The 20,517-nt window shown below is 43.8% G+C and overlaps 1 protein-coding gene across 1 annotated transcript in view; it reads left to right on the top strand.

The window, feature by feature from the left end:
- Positions 1-20,517, top strand: part of pcsk1 (proprotein convertase subtilisin/kexin type 1) — a gene marked incomplete at both ends in the record, with an annotated part of 35,970 nt that overhangs the window by 6,284 nt on the left and 9,169 nt on the right. The window contains 9 exons of the mRNA XM_079510593.1: positions 4,773-4,919; positions 7,726-7,802; positions 9,250-9,338; positions 10,568-10,740; positions 11,354-11,566; positions 11,989-12,089; positions 12,832-13,065; positions 14,973-15,130; positions 15,548-15,681. Coding sequence (XP_079366719.1) covers positions 4,773-4,919; positions 7,726-7,802; positions 9,250-9,338; positions 10,568-10,740; positions 11,354-11,566; positions 11,989-12,089; positions 12,832-13,065; positions 14,973-15,130; positions 15,548-15,681 — 1,326 coding nt within the window. The remainder of the gene's footprint in view (positions 1-4,772; positions 4,920-7,725; positions 7,803-9,249; positions 9,339-10,567; positions 10,741-11,353; positions 11,567-11,988; positions 12,090-12,831; positions 13,066-14,972; positions 15,131-15,547; positions 15,682-20,517) is intronic.

Raw genomic sequence — 20,517 nt, 5'->3', positions numbered from 1 at the left:
GTGGTGGGGAGGGGCGTGGGTCGCGAAAGATGGCCAAAGCATTGTTGTGGGTCCCCAGCCAAAAACATTGAGAACCCCGGCCCTGCAGTACATGACGGGCAGAACCCTGGCCCTGCAGTACATGACGGGCGGCTACATGGGAATGCATGTGTGTCAAAACGGGAGCAGCTTATATCTATGATCATACGTGAAGGGAAGAACTGATGTCGGCTATAGCTCAGGATCAAGGAGATGGGTCGCACACACCAAGACTGTGGTTCAAAAAGTTTTATTTCAAACCATGACAAACGTTTCGGCTATCCAGCCTTCATCAGTGTGGAGTGTGACTGAATGTAGGTTCCTTTTAAGGAGTGGTGACATGGTGCAGGTGCACCATGTCACCCAAGGGGCTATACTATAGCTGACATCAGACATCAGTAGCCATGATCGTAGATATAAGCTGTGCTGCTATAGGACTGACAGCATGATGGTTGAGTGGTGTTCATAAGCTATAATGGAATGGACTCTATTGTGGGATCCCTACCGAGGTTTCAAAATGAAGGAACAGGTTAACCATTTGAGCCCTATTTTATACATAAACAAAAATAGCTTGTAGATCAGCTATAGTTCCGCATTTTTTAAAAGATAGCCTATTATTATTAGCCTTTAAGGACTAACTGAAAGTCGTTAATTTCACTGTTATGGTGAAACGGTTTTTTTTTGTATGTAATCTCGGCATCATTGTAAATGAGGGGTTCCCTCAATGGTCTCTCCGAGAATTTAAATAAAGGTTGAATGAAAAAATGGTGAAGTAAGCCCAATAGGTTAATGATTGAGAGAGAGAGAGAGTGTGTGTGTGTGTGTGTGTGTGTGTGTGTGTGTGTGTGTGTGTGTGTGTGTGTGTGTGTGTGTGTGTGTGTGCGTGCGTGCGTGCGTGCGTGCGTGCGTGCGTGCGTGCGTGCGTGCGTGCGTGCGTGCGTGCGTGCGTGCGTGCGTGCGTGCGTGCGTGCGTGCGTGCGTGCGTGCGTGCGTGCGTGCGTGCGTGCGTGCGTGCGTGCGTATCTGAGTGAATGAGGAAGATGTCACGGTAGACATGGAGACATGGACAGAGATAGAGGGAGAGAGAGAGAGAGAGAGAACAGGAGAGATAGGGAGAGAGAGATGAGACAATACAGACGGATGAGCAGAACATCTCATTCTTTATCGGCCGAGGCTATCATTCTACTCGGAAGGAGTGACTCATGGTGTATTTGTACTCGCTTCCTATGTGGCTGTGTGTGTGTGTGCGTGCGTGGTGTGCATGCGTGCATGCGTGCGTGTGTATTTATACGTGCACCCCATGCAATAGCTGTGCCGTTGTCACTACATGTTTAAAACACCTAAGAGTCTGTGCTGTGTGTTCAGAGTTCTGTCCATTGAGTCCTTACAGTTGAGCTGTGTGCACGGGGGGGGGGGGGGGGGAATCTTAGACCTATATAACAGTCAGCAAGTGAGTCATAATATGACTCACATATTATGTAGGCATGTGCTGAGATAACAAGACATTTAAACATACAATACAGACAGACAGACAGATTGACTGACTGACTGACTGACTGGCTGGCTGGCTGGCTGGCTGGCTGGCAGGCAGGCAGGCAGGCAGGCAGGCAGGCAGGCAGACAGACAGACAGACAGACAGACAGACAGACAGACAGACAGACAGACAGACAGACAGACAGACAGACAGACAGACAGACAGACAGACAGACAGACAGACAGACAGACAGATAGAGGGGGGTTTGAGGGGGGTATCAGTATGAGTCACATCTTGGGGTGGAGCACAGCAGTGTGTGCATAATGCGCTCAGAGCGGCTCGTCTTCTTCTTTATTTAGTCGTGCCTCCTGCTCTGAATCATCATCTGTTCCCATGCATGTAGGCAGACCAACACTGTCAAATTCAGAGTGTTAACAAGCCCCATTTAGGACGGGAACCCCTTTTGGTGTTTTAAGCATTATGTTGTATACTTTAGCTATTGAAAAATAGCAGATCTACAAGCTCATAGCGCGGCACTTGGAAAATCTTGAAAACGTGGCACAAATCTTTGAATATATATTATTTTACAGTAAACATTTTCAACTCAAATATTTGCTTCTGGGGGGGGGGGGGGGGGTCCCTGGTACAACATATTTTCAGATGGGGATCGGCGGCCAATTACATATAATTCTGTGGGTCCTTGACATGAAATAGTTTGACCAGCACCACCTGATATAGAAACACAGGTTCTTCTGAACACTGTCGTGATTTAGAAGACATTTTGTAGAACCTATAGTCTCAGGTCTAAATGGGTTAAGATTTGAACCCAGCAAATGGAACCATTTAATGGTCCCGTAAGCATTCGGTTCCATCTGTAGACACTAGAGTTGAATTAACACGATCAGGATGTGTGCGTGCGTGCGTGCGTGCGTGCGTGCATGCGTGCATGCGTGCGTGCGTGCGTGCGTGCGTGCGTGCGTGCGTGCGTGCGTGCGTGCGTGCGCACATCGTTCCTCGCTTCCCGCTGATTATCCAATTTATGCTGGTGTTGTTGCGCCGAACACATCACTTACACAATACCATAATTGACTCTGTCGGACGGAAACCTCATATGAGCAAAACTGTTAACTTTCCAGCAAATGGAAAACAGAACCTATATCTTCCAATAAATTCAATCTAATAATTATTTTGCCACAAGCTGTTGTCAACAACTTTTAATTGGTTTTATATTTATAAAACCCACAGACACACTTAACCACTTTAAGTAACCACAAGTTAAAATTGCTGTTGATACCTTGGAAACAGATTTTGCACAATACTCTTGCACAACAAAGTAGATTATGAATTGAATACACAGGACCTGAATGGAAATGAGAAGTCCACAAGGACTTTTTTCAGTGATTCAGCTTTGGAAGTGACTGTACCCTGTACTGATTACATTTCTGTTTGACTGTAAATGGTAAATGGTGCATTTATATAGCGCCTTTATCCAAGGCGCTTTACATAGATGCATTACATTCACCCATTCATATGCACATGCACATTCATACACCGATGGCGGCGGAAACCATGCAAGGCACCAACCAGCACATCGGGAGCAATTAAGGGTTCAGAGTCTTGCTCAATGACACTTCGACATTAACTCTGGGGGAGCCCGGGTTCGAACTGGCAACCTTGTGGTTACCATCCAGCCACTCTACCCCTGAGCCACCGCCGCCCCAGTACCCTGTACTGATTACATTTCTGTTTGACTGTACCCTGTACTGATTACATTTCTGTTTGACTGTACCCTGTACTGATTACATTTCTGTTTGACTGTACCCTGTACTGATTATATTTCTGCCAATAAAGTATTCATGAATCAATCAAAAAGTGCATTAATTGGAGAAAAGAGAGAGATAAAAGGTTTCTGACTGACTGACTACTCCACATGCTCCCTGGGAGTTACAAGGAATTATAACAGCGAGACATTGTTAGGCACCAGATGGCTGCTTGTGTGCTGGTTTCTCTCTCAAACATTTTCATGTCAAATTGATATGTATTTATGCCCATTTGAAAAGATTTTGAGCCAGGGACCCTTTAGTTTCCTATTTTATTTTATTTTGATCTTTCATAATCATATGGAAATGTTCAAAACAACGATTAAACTGATTTTGATCAACCATTTTTTGGTCGTGTGGAAACCTTATAATATAAGGTTTTGGACATATGTCCAAAACTGTTTGAAAACTTTTCAGGAATCACGTTTCGAGCTTCGACGATCTGCTACTTTTGATATACTTTTGTGTGACACTGTAGTGTGATAAAGTAGGGCATTCCATTAACCCATTTTGGGCGGGAACCCTTTTTGGTGTTAGCATTATGTTATGCTTTAGCTATTGAAAAATAGCAGATCTACAAGCTCATAACGCGCCACCGAGTGGCGCGCTACAAGCTTGTAGGTCTGCTATTTTTGAAAAATCGAAGAACGACTGACATAGAAACACAGCTTTTTCAGAAAACTGTCAGGATGTAGAAGACATATGGAGATAAGCGGTTAAGCGGTCTCGAGGACCCCACTTTGAGAACCACTGTGTGCAGAACTTAATCATTAGAGCACACAGTGTGTTGGACGGTGGAGAAAACACTACAGAGATACGGACAGGGTCTGTGTGCAGCTGTCGGCCTCCAAGTGGCCAGAGGAGTGGACGACTGCGGGACAAAGGAAAAAGCCAACAGGCTGGTAATGGATTTCTCCAAAAGGTCAATGGGGGAAACGATGCCAGGCAGGCGGCGTCTGTCAGCCACCCAAGCTGTACAGTGTGCATGCGACCTTTCATGTTTTCAGCATGCTTCATTGTTACCTGATAACCACGGAGTGTGTTCATAGTGACCCAGGGAGACAGCTCTGAGAGGGGCCTGAGCTCAGCTGTGTGGAGTGGAGTGGGATATAATAATTTCTTTGACACAGCTAGCCGCCCCAAACTAAAAACCCATTCAAACCGCGAAAGCATCTGTGTCATGTTAGATTTTAGCTATAATATAAACTCAAAAATTCTCAAACGATTGCAGATCGCAGCCCCAGAACATTTTTTAAAAAAATCTTGAAATTGATTTCAAATATTTTAAATATTTTTTTTAAATAAAAATCTTCTTTCCTGGGGGTCCCTGGCACAAAATATATTTCAGATGGAGCGTCCGCGGCCAAATTTATATCAATTTGTGGGTCCTTCATGACAAGTTTGAGAACCACTGCCTCTCACATCTTCCTGTGTTCTTCTCGTTCGTCTTTCCCATGCAGCAAGACACGCGGACGTCCTCCTCGCTGCCCAAGCTGGACCTGCATGTGATCCCCGTGTGGAAGAAAGGCATCACGGGGAAAGGAGTGGTCATCACCATCCTGGACGACGGACTGGAGTGGAACCACACCGACATCTACCGCAACTACGTAAGACACCTTCTTACTAGGGTTGGGATCCTTTAGGACAATGGTTCCCAAAGTGGGGTCCGGGGACCCCCAGGGGTCCTTGAGGGAGTTCCAGGGGGTCCCCAGCTAAATGATAGTGTGGAACCAAATGGACCCTTTTGGATGGATCTGTAACTCTGAGAGTGTACCAAATGGAACCAACCATCTGGTTCCATTTTGTACACTCTCAGAGTTAAATTAACATTGATTTTACAATATAAATTGGGGGTCCCAGAGATAGAAATGCCATTAAATGGGGGTCCACATGTCAAACTGGGGGTCCTTGAAATGAAACGGTTTGAGAATCACTGCTAGAGCCGTAAAAAGCACTAACCCAGGTTGATTCTAAGTCAGGGTGGTGGTCCCTCGTTCACACGTTAAGAGCTAAGAGTGTACAAATGGAACCATGGTGGTCATTTAAATGAAAACGTTTGAGAACCAACAGTGTTGTAATTGCATAGCAGACGTGAATGCCGCATTTCCGCATGCCAGCTCTTACAGTGTGATAAAAAAACGGTCCCAGAAATGGTTCCAAATGTGATTCCGGTTCCTCAATGTTGTATCCGGACCGCTTCCTCCCGATTCTTCCGGGTTCCGGATCCCAACCCCTTTTTTCTCACATCTAACCCACGTAAATCAACGATTCTACTGTAGCCCACAGCCATGTAGGACAAAGATTCTTACATCTATACTGTACCCCAGCCATGTAGGACAAAGATTCTTACATCTATACTGTACCCCAGCCATGTAGGACAAAGATTCTTACATCTATACTGTACCCCAGCCATGTAGGACAAAGATTCTTACATCTACTGTTAGCGGATTCGAATGAAAATCAACCGATATCAATCAACCAGTTAATTGTTTACTTATGGACAATGCAATCTCTAGCCAGTATAGGCTCTACTGGAGCCGTCTTGTTAACAAGCAACCCACTGGTTGATAACAGTCGAAGCGGGTGTCTAGTGTCTACTGTACCCCAGCTACATCGAAGCGGGTGTCTAGTGTCTACTGTACCCCAGCTACATCGAAGCGGGTGTCTAGTGTCTACTGTACCCCAGCTACATCGAAGCGGGTGTCTAGTGTCTACTGTACCCCAGCTACATCGAAGCGGGTGTCTAGTGTCTACTGTACCCCAGCTACATCGAAGCGGGTGTCTAGTGTCTACTGTACCCCCGCTACATCGAAGCGGGTGTCTAGTGTCTACTGTACCCCAGCTACATCGAAGCGGGTGTCTAGTGTCTACTGTACCCCAGCTACATCGAAGCGGGTGTCTAGTGTCTACTGTACCCCAGCTACATCGAAGCGGGTGTCTAGTGTCTACTGTACCCCAGCTACATCGAAGCGGGTGTCTAGTGTCTACTGTAACCCCGGCTACGTCAGACAAAAATGTTTCCAACTACGTAGGACACTTTCTTACAGTACGTCATCTACCCCAACTCTGAGAGCACAAACGGAACGAAATGGGGTGGGGGGGGGGGGGGGGGGAGGTGACGTGTATAAGACACCGTATCCGTGGCAACTGTGCCGTCGTTCCCAAGCAACCACGGGGTGACACGGTGACACCTCACAGGGCGATTCATAAAGAACATAAATAAATGCAGTATATTAAAAAACGCCTCCAAGGATTTCTGCAATCTTGTTTCCTAGACACGTGTCTAAACACAGCATGAGGCCTAATGTTTGCTACGGATGGTGACGCATGATGCAGTTATCTGTTTGCAGTTCGTTTTAGACCTTTCCAAAGGTAAAAATAGAGCATATGGACTTTTTTCTTCTAGATTGTCATTTTTCTATATTATGATATTATCTTTTTTTTCACTGAATATGTTAAAATTCAATTATATTTGTTTTTATAAATTAATATTCTATATATATATTTTTACCTGAAAAATATAATATAAATATAATTTTGTCCATTATTTTAATTAGCTGACAGTGGCGTGAATGCATGCGTGCGTGCGTGCGTGCGTGCGTGCGTGCGTGCGTGCGTGCGTGCGTTTGTGCATGCGTGCCTGCCTGCCTGCCTGACTGCATGCCTGCCTGCATGCATGCGCGCATGTGTGTGTGGTTGTGTGTGTGTGTGTGGTGAGTAATTACATGTTGATAACAGCGTCCTTTTGAGAGGAAAACTCTAAAAGCCCTCTACAAGTGTCTGTGGGTTGGATTTCAAACAGCACAGATGTACGATGGGGACAGGGTGGGGGGGGGGGGGGGCAGACAGAGTGTGTGCTGATGGAAATGACTCCCTCTGTAATTAACTGAAATACTCATTCATCAAAGAGGCTTCAACAACTGAACTGAGGAGAAGGAGGAGGAGGAGGGGTGTTGCACAACAGCTCTGTGCATGGCACAGCACGTGTAGGCCATTGCAACCATTTGTATTCGTCCTGTGTAAATCTTTTATTTAAATTTGTTTAAATGATTATTTCTAAAGATTACCCCCTCCCCACACACCCCAACTGAAATTAATCATAAGAATTACAGGTTCAATTTCAATTCAATTCAATTCAATTCAATTCAATTCAATTCAATTCAAGTGTCACATCATAACAAGTTGTCTCAAGACACATACTGTACATGAGCACGACATTGTGCGACAGTGGTAACAAAACCCCCCTCCCCCCTTATCAGGGGTCACCAACAGTGTTGTTTTTGGCAGCAAATTTAGATTTTAGTTTAAGTCATAGTCTCTTGAATAGTTTTAATTTAGTTTTAGTCACATTTAAGTCACTGAGGTGCAGTGAAATCATCCTCGGTAATCTGTTTGTTTTTGTGCCACATGCAGGATCCTGCAGCCAGCTACGATTTCAACGACAACGACCCGGACCCCTTCCCCAGATACGACTCCACCAATGAGAACAAGTATGTTGACTGCTGCAGTAGCACTGCAGCATTATGTATTTGGGATTTCATGCTTATTCTTTTTTATTGATAGGTTTTAAATATACACTGCTGGTCCTGAGTACGATTTTCGTTTTATATGTGCAAACATGTGAAATGACAAATTAAGTGGACCTTGAACCTTGAACTTATATATACTTATCACGCTCACGTCATTTTACTTGATGATCAATTGCCACACAAATATTGCCACACAAATATATTCATCAACAAGGAAACTATTGGAAATTATAACGATTGAAATGAATGTGATTATGTCAAATAATTGTGAATAAAGCGATTATTATTGTGACAGGCTTATAAGCAATAATTTGGAGGACAAAAGAGAGCAGCAGACCAGCAGTGGTTGCACACACACACACACACACACACACACACACACACACACACACACACACACACACACACACACACACACACACACACACACACACACACACACACTGACGTGACACACACACACACACACACACACACAGAAACACACACTCGCTGTGACAGAGCGTGACACAAATCTATTGTTGGAGTAAACAATGGCTCTTAGTCATTTCTGGTGAACGCTTAGTCATCAAACCACAGGGCCTCCATTTTTAGATGACTCAGATGACCCTCGTCTCAGAATCCATATCTGCTATGTTAAAACATGTCATTTAGTGAGAGCCAAACAAAAACATCATATTGAATAGCTGTTGCTATGAGTTGTTAAGAGTCCTGTCTGTGTGTGTATGTTCCGCGTCCTGTCTGCAGTGTTGGGTATATTACTTTATATTTGGAATATATTTCTTATTACTTATTACCTTAATTTGTCAAGTAATATATTGTATTACATATTACTGTCTGAGCAAGAGTAATATATTAATATTACTATTACATATTACTTTTTTTAAATGCTCAAATCGAACAATTAAATATTTAGTATAATTATAAATTATACATTACGTAGACCAGTGGCGTATCTACAATAAGGCGAGGCCAAACGGCCGCCTAGCCAAATCCATTTGAAAACACGACTGAGAAAAAAAGAGGACAAACACCAGACCTGAGAACTATTAGTGGGGAGCGGAAATACGTAATTCTTTAACTTCTGCAGTTGTCACATAATGTCACAAGACAGAGCCACGGGCAACGAGACAGACAGACAGAAAGTAATACAGAAAGTAATGCAGTAATACAGAAAGATTTTTAGAATATATTACAATTCTTTTGTTAAGTAATGTATTATATTACAAGTTACCGTATTCCGGTAATATATTACGTAATATATTAAGTTACGTAGTGTTAGTTACTCAACACTGCCTGTCTGTGTGCGCGCGCGTGTGTGTGTGTGTGTGTGTATGTGTGTGTGTGTGTGTGTGTGTGTGTGTGTGCGTGTGCGTGTGCGTGCGTGTTGTTGACGGTGTGCTTTAAGGCATGGGACCAGGTGTGCTGGTGAGATCGCTATGCAGGCAGACAACAACAAATGTGGCGTTGGGGTCGCATTCAACGCCAAGGTTGGAGGTAGGACGTGTGTGCGTGCTTGTGTGTGTGTGTGCTTGCGTGCGTGCATGCATGTGTGTGCATGCATGCATGCAAGTTTGAGAATAAACACAAAATATACTTACTTCCATTGTGATCCTTTCACAAGCAACACGTAATAGTTTAAAAGCCCTTTACAATATAAATAACAGTAACAACAGTAAATCTATAAACATTGATTCAACCTTTCACATTCAACAAAAGGGACCCTTTCTAAAAGCCAAGCTTTTGCCGGTTGCTTACTAACTAATTATATAAAATGTATATCAATTATTATAAATGCTAAGTTTTGTGGGGACAAATAGTGCTGTCGCGATTTCAAAATGTATTTTGTATACACTGACACCACGGCGCGTAAACAGCGCCTCAAACTGTGACTCCGCCCACAAACGGGGGAAGTTGTGATTTTCGCTCGTTCACTGCAATGCAATTTGCGGCATTTTCAAAACAATATTGAGCAGAGTAGCGATTATCAAACGTATTTGCAATGCCATACGTTGAAAGATCTGTTGCCCGTGGACAAGGCACGCTACCTCCGCAAGTTAGATAGCATCGGCATAGATGTTTGTCCGTATGTGATTAAGGATTGGACCAAGTTGCATTGGCAGCCATAGAAAATTGACGTTTTTGGGCGTTCGTGTCTAGCGTGGTGTCAGTGTATAGTCATACGAATAATTGTGATTAACAATAAAACTTTAAAAGAGCGGAACTAGCTGATCTACAACCTTACAATGTGACACGTTGTAATAATTGCGATTATCTGAAGTAATTTCGATTAGGCGATTATTAACCTCGCCTCACCAGGCTTTCCACCTCGGAGGAAAGCCTCTGTTCCAAAAGTGCCGTGTGAACCGGTCTGGAACGGATGATATCGTTATGTCATGTTGTAGTATTGTTTTGTAGTCATCAGGCAGGAACAATCAGACGGAAATTCCTTTTCCCTCAAACCGGAAGAATAACAATAGTCTGTAGCTTTTATTGAGAAAAATCGGTTTGAGGGAAAAGGAAATCCCGGAAGATTGCCGACTACAAAACAATACTACAACATGACGTAGCGATATCATCCGCTCCCGACCGTTTCATGAACCCGAAATGGAATGGTCCCCAGGCTAGGCGATTATTATGTAATAATTGTGACATGCCTCTAGGGACAAATGGTGGTGAGGAGGCACCAAGAATCTGCTGATTCTGATTTTTTCCCCCCCGTGCAGGGATTCGTATGTTGGACGGGATTGTGACCGACGCCATTGAAGCCAGCTCTATCGGGTTCAACCCCGACCATGTGGACATCTACAGTGCCAGCTGGGGACCCAACGACGATGGCAAGACGGTGGAAGGTCCCGGACGCTTGGCCCAGAAGGCCTTTGAATATGGCATAGAGAAGGTATACCTTCATACCACACCCACCACATCAGCTCTCAAAATACACATGTTTTGTTTTTTATGATATAAAAATAACAGTAATAAGTCAGTGGTTCTCAAACTTTTCCATGTCAAGGACCCACAAATTAAAAAAGTTTGCTTTATTCAAAGATTTGCACAAACTTCATAATTATAAAAAAAATCACACCCGTGTGAACTGAGTGGTGCAACTCCCCCCCCCCCTCTCGCTCTCTCTCTCTCTCTCTCTCTCTGTCTCTCATTAGCAGGCAGCAGTGCAGCACTATCTCTCTCTCTCTGTTTCTGGCACAACAGCGCCACTTTTGGTACTCATTGGTACTCGTGCTCATAGTGACATAGTGGTCACATAGTTAGGTGAACACATAGGTGAACACGGACATTGCTGTTCCTTGGAGTGGTTGCACCACTCAAAAAGAAAATAGCAGAGCTACAATGTCATAGCTTGTACATCTGCTATTTTCACTGTCCTTGTATTAACAAAGCTTGGAAGGTTGGAACACAAGTTCGTTTCCCCCCGCCCATAACATTTCCTGGACGGTTTTGAACATTGGCCGTGCCGGACATTGACAATGTCACACACCGTTGGTCTCCCTCAGGGCCGCAAGGGCAAAGGCTCCATCTTTGTGTGGGCGTCGGGCAACGGCGGCCGGCAGGGTGACAACTGTGACTGCGACGGCTACACGGACAGCATCTACACCATCTCCATCAGCAGTGCGTCCCAGCAGGGCCTGTCGCCCTGGTACGCTGAGAAGTGCTCCTCCACCCTGGCCACGGCGTACAGCAGTGGGGACTACACCGACCAGAGGATTGTAAGTATAGTTTGCGTGGTGGTGGTGGTGCCGGCGGCGGTGTAAAGCAGTGGTCGTTCCCACACTTTTGAGGTCGAGACCCAAAAGAGAGATTAGACGTTTGCCCGGGAAAATAACCAGAAAATAACATACAGTATCTACAAGCGCACAACCTCGTCACTTTGCGCCACGTTGCGAGCTTGTAGATTGGCTATTTTCCGAGAAATAACCCGAGATAAATGCATTTTTTCGAAATCTGTGGCAGGCGAAATGTTTCCTTCCGGTTCATTTCCTGTTGTATTCGTTGCCTAGCAACCTAGAACCCGCATACGTTGGCGAAGAGCGTGATGTATCATAAAACAATAAAAAAGACCACATTACGGAGAACAGCAGGGAATGTGTTAAATAATTTTATATTATTTTGTCCCTCATTCTTGTTACAGACGAGCGCAGATCTACACGACGAGTGTACGGAGACGCACACTGGAACCTCCGCCTCCGCCCCACTGGCTGCTGGGATATTTGCTTTGGCACTGGAACAGAAGTACGCAATACATCACACACCCAGTGAACCTGTTAACTTCAACAAACACAATCTATACAGCAGGGGTCTTCAATAAGGGGTCCGGGACCCCTAAGGGATCCTCAGAATTACTACAGGGGGGTGGCCAAATCTTTTTGCGATTTCTTTTTTAAACATTTTTACAACCACTTGAACCCTAGAATCCCTATTCTGAGGGGCATATTTGCCAAAAAATAGCACATCTACAACGCCTCGCAGAAGAGGTTTGGTGTGTAGAGGGAAAAAAAGAGCAGACCAAGTACAGAGTCAACTGTCAAGTTTACTTATAGTGCCACAAAGATCCTTAAAATGTGTGCAAACCTTTTGAATATATATAAATGAATCATTATATATTAATCATTGATCATTGATCAACTCAAATCTTTGCTTCTGGGGATTCCTGGAACGAAATATCTTACATTATCTATACATTTGGGGGTCCTTGTCATGAAAAAGAAGAATCACGATACGATTCGAATCACGATACTACGTTTTTGTTTTCTCTTACACAAATCCAGTAATTTCTTCTCTTTTCAATACAGTAGCAAATGACTGAAAACATTTTTGTTTTATCAAAGATCTTGGATTGTCTTTTCTTTTTTTACTGCTGTTTGCATCACGATTCAAATCGTGATTTAAATTGACACCAGTTCCAATCGATCTTCCAATATATATCGGTTATATATCGTACTAACGGTCTCCTTCCTGTCCCCCTCTTCTCCAGCCCGGAGCTGACGTGGCGGGACCTGCAGCACATCGTGGTGTGGACGTCGGAGTTTGACCCTCTGGCCATGAACCCGGGCTGGAAGAAGAACGGAGCGGGCCTGATGGTCAACAGTCGCTTTGGCTTCGGCCTGCTCAACGCCAAGGCCCTGGTGGACCTGGCCGACCCCGCCACCTGGAAACGCGCCCCTGAGAAGACGCAGTGCATCGTCCGCGACGACTCCTTCCAGCCCAGGTACGTACGTAGAGTATGCTGCTATATATCGCTGTGGGTTGTGGACAGTTACCACTGATTAATTATGCTATTTTTGTAAGTATAGGTTCAGCTTTAGTCTCGCTCTTCTTTTTTTTTTACTTTACTACTTACTACTTTTTTACTACTTTTGTACCTGTCAAGTGTGTGTTGGTTGCTTCTTGGCCAGGAAATAAAAAATATATATCCTGGCACTCATACAAGAGGGTAACTGTTGGCAACTGTTGGAGAATACAAAATGTAGTTATTAAATCATTTTGTAATTTCATTTTTCTTTTCTATTTTTTTATGAACATGCCATGGGTCATCATTTGTCTACACACCAGTGCCTGGTTCTGGTTCTGGTTCTGGTTCTGGTGCTTCATTTATTTGAGTGCTTCATTTTTCATTGAGTGCTTGAGTCTGTTGAGTGCTTAATTTTTCAATGAATTTGATGTCCTGATGTCGTAAACATTTGGTTCCATGAGATGAAAACCATCTGCGGCGCTAAGGACACATCTGTTGGATTTCATCATGCGGAGCCATGGCGGAAATAACAAAACCCTGAACTGAAGCCTAATTTATGTTCCATCGCACGACGGTGTCACGCACCCCAAAGCAGGCGACTTACAAGCTCACAATACGTCACACACCAGCATTGTGAGCTTGTAGGTCGCCTATTTTGGGGGGCGCGCGATGCCAGAATAAATCAGGCTTAAGCCTGGAATGGCTTTATAGGATGACAGTGACACTTTCTGTTCTGAAAACAGGGGTTTTAGATTTGTTTTCAACGGGAAGCGGAAATAGTCATTTACTTTGACTGCAATCGTGAAGTTTGCACACTAAAAGTTGCCCCGGTGAATAATGGAATTTAATAACAGAATGCTAAACAGTGTGCAAAATGGAAGTAGTACAGTAGCGCCTTCCCTCTGTTATCTGACTAAATGGTTTGTTTACAGTCCTTTGGGGATTAACCACTTACCCTATTTTATACTCCGACGCTGTGAACTTGTAGATTTGTGCATGCCCAAAGTAAAGCGACGCCAAGGTTATGTATTTAGTGGCCAAGGGCAAAAGCTTTAGCCATGCATGCGTTGTCCTCAGTTCATCAAATGAGGACAAAGCTTACATGGCTATAAAGCTTTTGCTATCAACCAAAGTGGGGTTGATAGTTGTCATTTGCGCTTTTCTATAGCGTCTCTTTGCCATGTGCTTTGGATCATGAGACTCAGTGGCGCTGACACCCATGTGGCTGTTACCTTGTTACAACCATGTATCTGCTAGCCAGCCGACTTTAATCCTGTCTATTTGATTCTCCAGCACAACCCCCTCTAGCTTCATGTCAGCTTGCACAGGGAAATCCCTTCATTCATGTTTTCGTCGGGAAAAGGAGAGGGATTATGTCTTTGAATGGCAGAATGTGGGCAGAGTTTCTGTATACGGTCACTATAGGGGTATTACAAAATGTGTTCCAGTGCGGTTTCTAGCCCTGTATAATTATGTGAAAACATTGCCTTCTCAAAAATCGCCTGAAGTCTCAAAAAACCTTCTCAATTGAATACAGGCAGCACATCTGAACGCCATCACTACTGTATGTTGAAATCATGTAACAACCCTAATTCAAAACGTAGTTCAGATGATGTGCATGGTATGGAAAGCAGCTATGAGTGTGCTTGTGAGACTACTGACAAGTGGTGGACAGTAATGAAGTACTGGACTTAACCCATTAAACCGGGAATGCATCTGTGTCAAATCATAAATAGCATGAGATACAAGCTCGCAGTGCAGTGCAGGCTTGTAAATCTGCTATTTTTGGAGGTTTTCGAAAAAACATTTGAACGTGTTTCAAGAGCTATACTGATTTTGAAGGCATTTTGTAGAATCGGACTAATGACCAATTCCTCCCAAAGGGCGCTGAAGGCGGCAGGAGAGATAACCATAGAGATCCCCACTGTGGCCTGTGCGGGGCAGGCGAACGCGGTGCATTCACTGGAACATGTGCAGGTGGAGGCCAGCATTGAGTACACCAGGAGAGGAGACCTGCACATCACACTGGCCTCGCCGTCAGGTTAGCAGACAATTCCACTGGTTTTGTATTTAACCCATTTTGACCTGAGATCAGATTCTAAAAATGTCTTCTACATCCTGACAGTTTTCTGAAAAAGCTATGTTTCTATGTCAGTGGTTCTTCGATTTTTCAAAAATAGCAGACCTACAAGCTCGTAGCGCGCCGCTCGTAGCGCGCCACTCGGTGGCGCGCCACTCGGTGGCGCGCTATGAGCTTGTAGATCTGCTATTTTTCAATAGCTAAAGCATAACATAATGCGTGGAGGGGCTAACGCCCCTCAAAAACAGCCGATTTACAAGCTGTATAATAATAATGTTTGACCGGGAAGAACTGAATTACAGGTATCTGGAAAAACGTATCCAGTCTATATGCCTTGCAATACAGCGTCATCAATCATTCCCTCTTGTTTGGCTTCAGGCACCAGTACAACACTGTTGGCTGAGCGGGAACGGGACACGTCGTCCAACGGCTTCAGGAACTGGGACTTCATGTCTGTCCACACATGGGGCGAGGACCCCACTGGCACCTGGACCTTAAGGATCACAGACACAGTGAGTTCAATCCAACTTTGCATTCCCGAACCAGAATTATCTGAAATTGCTTTGCGCAGATTGACCGGCTATGTTTCACAAAAGAATACATTTCAAATCACATGGGAATTCTGCAAAATTAACCCAGAAGAACTTTTAGCATGGACGGTGGACCACCACTCTGGGGAACAAAGAGATGGCCCAATTAGTTTAAAGGACAACTTTAGTTTTTTTCAACCAAGGTTCATGTTTTAGGTTGTTATTAGAGAAAGTAAAAGATGAGTGTTATTTTTTTTTCATTTTCTTTCGTTCGTTTTAGGGATTTTAGCTCTTTTTGACAGAGGGGCGGGGGCATTCGAGCATGGGGCTAAATATGTATTTTTTTGAGTGGTGTAAACCACTCCTACAACTGGCTTTGTTAGTGCAGAAAAAATGAGCATGGTTGCTATGTTCACCCTGTTCACCCGGGTGTGATTTCATTATTGAGTGGTGTAAACCACTCCTACAACTGGCTTTGTTAGTCTGTGCAGAAAAAATGAGCATGGTTGCTATGTTCACCCTGTTCACCCGGGTGTGATTTCATTACGTCAGACATGATTTCATTACGTCAGACAGGCTATATTACACCACTCAGTTCACACGGGTGTGATTTTTACAAAATGTTGGGGGGAATGCTTATACTGTGTGTATAGGCTCAATATGTCAGTTTGGCACATTCAATAGATCCTGTGATCTTTTGTGGCCAGATGTAATTTCTTGGGGTTTATTAGGACTATAGTAAATAATAAATTCCCCCGCCCCCCTGTCAAAAACTGCTAAAATCCCAAAAACGAAAGAAAGCAGCAAATGCAAGAAAATGAACACTCACCTTTTAGTTTCTCTAACCCTGCCTTTCTTTCTACCACTCGGCATTTCATATGTTTATGTTACGGACCCTATGGCCAGGGGCAAAAGAGCCTGCAACATTTTGGATGGAGGACAACCACTTTGCAGCATAATGTATTTTATTTACAGAAAAGGGGAATTACGGCAACATTTACATAATTCACCTATAGCTAAGCCTCTCCCACTTAGACTCCTTTCCGAAGGGAGGTTACTCATAGGCTAAAATAAATCAAAGAGGGTTGGAGTAGCACGGCTGGGGGAAAGAGCCACAAAGCAGTTGTTTCCCCCCATCGGCTGCTAGGAACAGACCTGCAGCAGTTGCACGGCACGTGTGCTTTAAAGAAGTGCACTGGTAGCCAAACACTGGCTCGGATGGGGGACCCATTTGTGTGAGTCACAGACGTATTTTTATGGGTCCCTTTATTTTGGTTTCCTACATTTAGTTTTTGAGGGGCGCTAGCCCCTCCTATATACAGCTTTTGTCCCCACACGTCTCATATTTGCCATTGACAATGAAAGGAGAAATTAGGTCATATGTGCCTCAAATATGACGTGGACTAACAAAATCAGACCCGTGAGTGAGGGGCGCTCTTATCATCATACAACATTATACGTCATCTCATTCCGGCCAATCACAATTTGCGTCCTCACTTTTAGCTTCAATATATGTACTTTGCTCAGTCAATCAAATCATCGCTAAGGGGCGATCAGCCAATCACAAACCAATGTTTGTGTTCACACAAACCTGGAAAGCTGGGCATAAGAGGGGCTAGGGCCCCTCAAAAACACAATTCAGTGTTGTTGTTTTTCGCCGATCGCCGTGGAAGATGCATAACTCCATAATCAGTACGGCTGGTGACGTCGCGACACGTCACGCATGATCAGTATATAGGCCTGAAAACCTCCACTGCTTGTACAAATATAGTAAGCGCCTGTATTATCTACACCGATCTGGTAGGGGTACGACATTAAGGCCACAACATGGCAAGGATGGGCCACGTTAACACACGAATTCAACGCCAGATCGAAAAAGATCAACTTGAACTTGATCTGGAGTTTAATAAGGTGAAGGATCGGTTAGGCAGGGCATTCGACAAGGAGGATGGGGCCTTGAATAAGCTGTTGGATGATGCAAGAGAAAGCAGGGAGGGATTTGAAAAGATCGAGGACATGGACACGATAAAATTTTGTTGCGAGTATGCGATGCCGTCACTGAACGCCCAAAAGATTGCAAAAAACAAGAAGATGAAAAAAATTGACAAGGCTCTCGTCGAACAGAAGGCAAGCAATGAAAAGCAGCAGGAGGACCTCAATGCCACCCTCACGATAACCAAAGGCATGATACCGGCCAATGAAGAGCTCCGGGAGCAGCTGACCACTGTCAGGGAGCAGGAAGAGAACGAAAGGAGAAAGCGAATCCACATAGAGAATGAATCGAATAACAAAGAGAAACTTTGGTACAAGGAGCAAAAAACTATAGAAGATCACTTCAGGGCAGAACTACTCACAAAGAAGCATCAGTGGGAAAGGGAGAAGAAGAAAAAGATGAAAGAAAACCAGACTCTGAAAGAAAATCTTAGCGCGGCGAGTGTGAAGGCTGAGCGCATGAAAAAACAGCACATACAAGATCAGGAGGAGATTCAACTGTTTAAAGAGAAGAGAGTCGAAGAACTCAAACAAATGGATGACAAAAGGAAGGAAATGACCTCGAAGATGCAGACCTCATATAAGAAACTCCAATCCGAGCTAGCTGGCATCATGAAGGAGATGGAAATCAAAGAGAAGCTTTGGGAAACGGAGCAGAAAACTATGGACGAGTACTTCAGGAACGAGATTCTCACAAAGGAGAGAATCTGGGACAAAGAGAAAATAGACCTGTTGAACGAGAACCAGCTTCTGAACGGAAGGGTTCAGAAGATGATGGACATGGAGAGTCAGATGGAAAGAGGTGGGGACGAGATAAGGGACAAGTTGAGGAATCTACTGCAGAGCCTCAAAGCGCTGGAGGAGATATGCTTCCCCAAGATACGCAACCAGACGACCGGGGAGGCGGAGCAGCAGCTCAGTGTCACCAGGGTTTCCGTGTCCAATATGGTGCCGTCTCTGTTGAAGAATAAGAGTGCGTGCCAAAAGACCAAGGTGTTTGGCAGGAGGAATTGCTGCTAGGAGAGTGTGACGTGCACACCAGAGGTTCACACTAACTCCCTGGTGAAAAGGCATCCCATTTAACTGTGTTTTGTTTTGTTTTGTTTTATTTAGTTTCGTTTCGTTCACAATATTATTGTCGAGGGGGGTTTGTTCCTTTTTTCCACAATCTATTCGTAGGATCATTCCACCATGCCTCCATATTTGGGCAAGACCAATGTGATCAATATGATCACATTCATCAACATGAGTTAATTTGCGTGTGATATTTTCAATTACAAAATCATATTTTTTAATGGCATGGCTCTCTGTATGAGGCAAGACCACATTTCGTGTGAACGCTACCATTTGTATTTGTTATAATTTATATACTGGTACTCCTTTATCTTATTTTATTGTAATAAGACCTCTATCTCTATTCATTTTTAAAGTGCACTGTTGCACTCTGATTGTATTTGTTTTTATCCTGTAAAGCACTTTGAGTTGCTTTGGCATATGGAAGGTGCTGTAAATATAGTTGCCTTACCAGGCCAAATACATAGGCCTACCTGAATACTTTTCACAGATTGTTTTGTGTTTTGTCATATACTGTGTAGGATTTTAGATTTAACCTAAGTCTAGTGGGTTTACGGTATGTTTTAAACAATCCATATTTACCGGTACATGTTTTTACGCTTGGTTTATGTAACCTGAATTCACACCAGCAGCAGTATTTCACTATTAGTATTTATCATTTGTTTTTCTACATATACTATTTTGTTTGCATAGTTTGTCAGGGTTTAAAAGGGACTACACAGTGCTGCTTGGCAGCAAATTTCTATTTTAGTCATAGAAAGTCTTTGGAATGAAACTTAATTTAGTTTTAGTCATATTTTAGTCACCTGGAATGTTTTAGTGTTAGTCTGGTTTTAGTCGACTAAATGTCTGCAGTTCATTTAGTCGACTAAAATGTATTTTGGCGGGCCTTGATTCCGTCGTAATGGCTCGTTTTACACTGCGACGCGTTGTGAACTTGTAGATCGGCTATTTTCAGCATGCAACCAAGTGTAGTTTCCATTTACTTTTTTGCGACACACACACAAGATTGACCGGCTTCATCAGGAACCATGTGCTTCGATATGTTGTACAGTTTAATTACTTGCGTGAGCAGAGCACAAGTACTGTTTTCGGCTGCGTATGTCTACATATGACGTACATTTTCCCTTCATTGTCAATGGCATTTAATGTTTGTGTTGCCACAAATCTACGTCATATTCGAGGCACATATGACCTAATTTCTCTGAGACGTGTGGGGACAAAAGCTGTATAGGATTAATAGTGTGAATGAAGCCTTTCATCTTGATGATCATGTATGAAGTCACGGGAGGGGGGACATATTTGAGGCCCACAGTGCCCTAAAACGTTTATACGGAATAAAAAGTTCAGTATAAAGTCCATAGACTTGGCTGCCACATGGCGTCATGGCGGGGGAAAAAAGGCCACGCGTTGGAGACGGCTATTGCCGCTCAAAACTAGAAATACAACTTGCGCTTTGCACACAAGTTGGACATGAATGGCCTACTTGTGCGCGAGCAGAGCGCGCGTCTCTCCCCCCCTTCTGCCACCAGTTTGACACCCCATGTCTATTCCAGACCACCCAACGTGCAAGGATGTCTTGTCTTGTCTCTTTCCCATTGAATGAATGAATGAATAGTTTATTTCGGTGCTTTACATTTACATGTTAAGTTTCATCATTTGCATTTAAGTTTTTGAGTGTGTAATTGAGTGGTGTAAACCACTCCTACAACTGGCTTTTTTTGAGTGGTGTAAACCACTCCTACAACTGGC

This window comes from Electrona antarctica, assembly GCF_951216825.1.
Source record: "Electrona antarctica genome assembly, chromosome: 9".
Lineage (NCBI taxonomy): Eukaryota > Metazoa > Chordata > Actinopteri > Myctophiformes > Myctophidae > Electrona > Electrona antarctica.
Note: the sequence above shows the minus strand (reverse complement) of the source record. Positions and strands in the feature narration are given on the sequence as shown.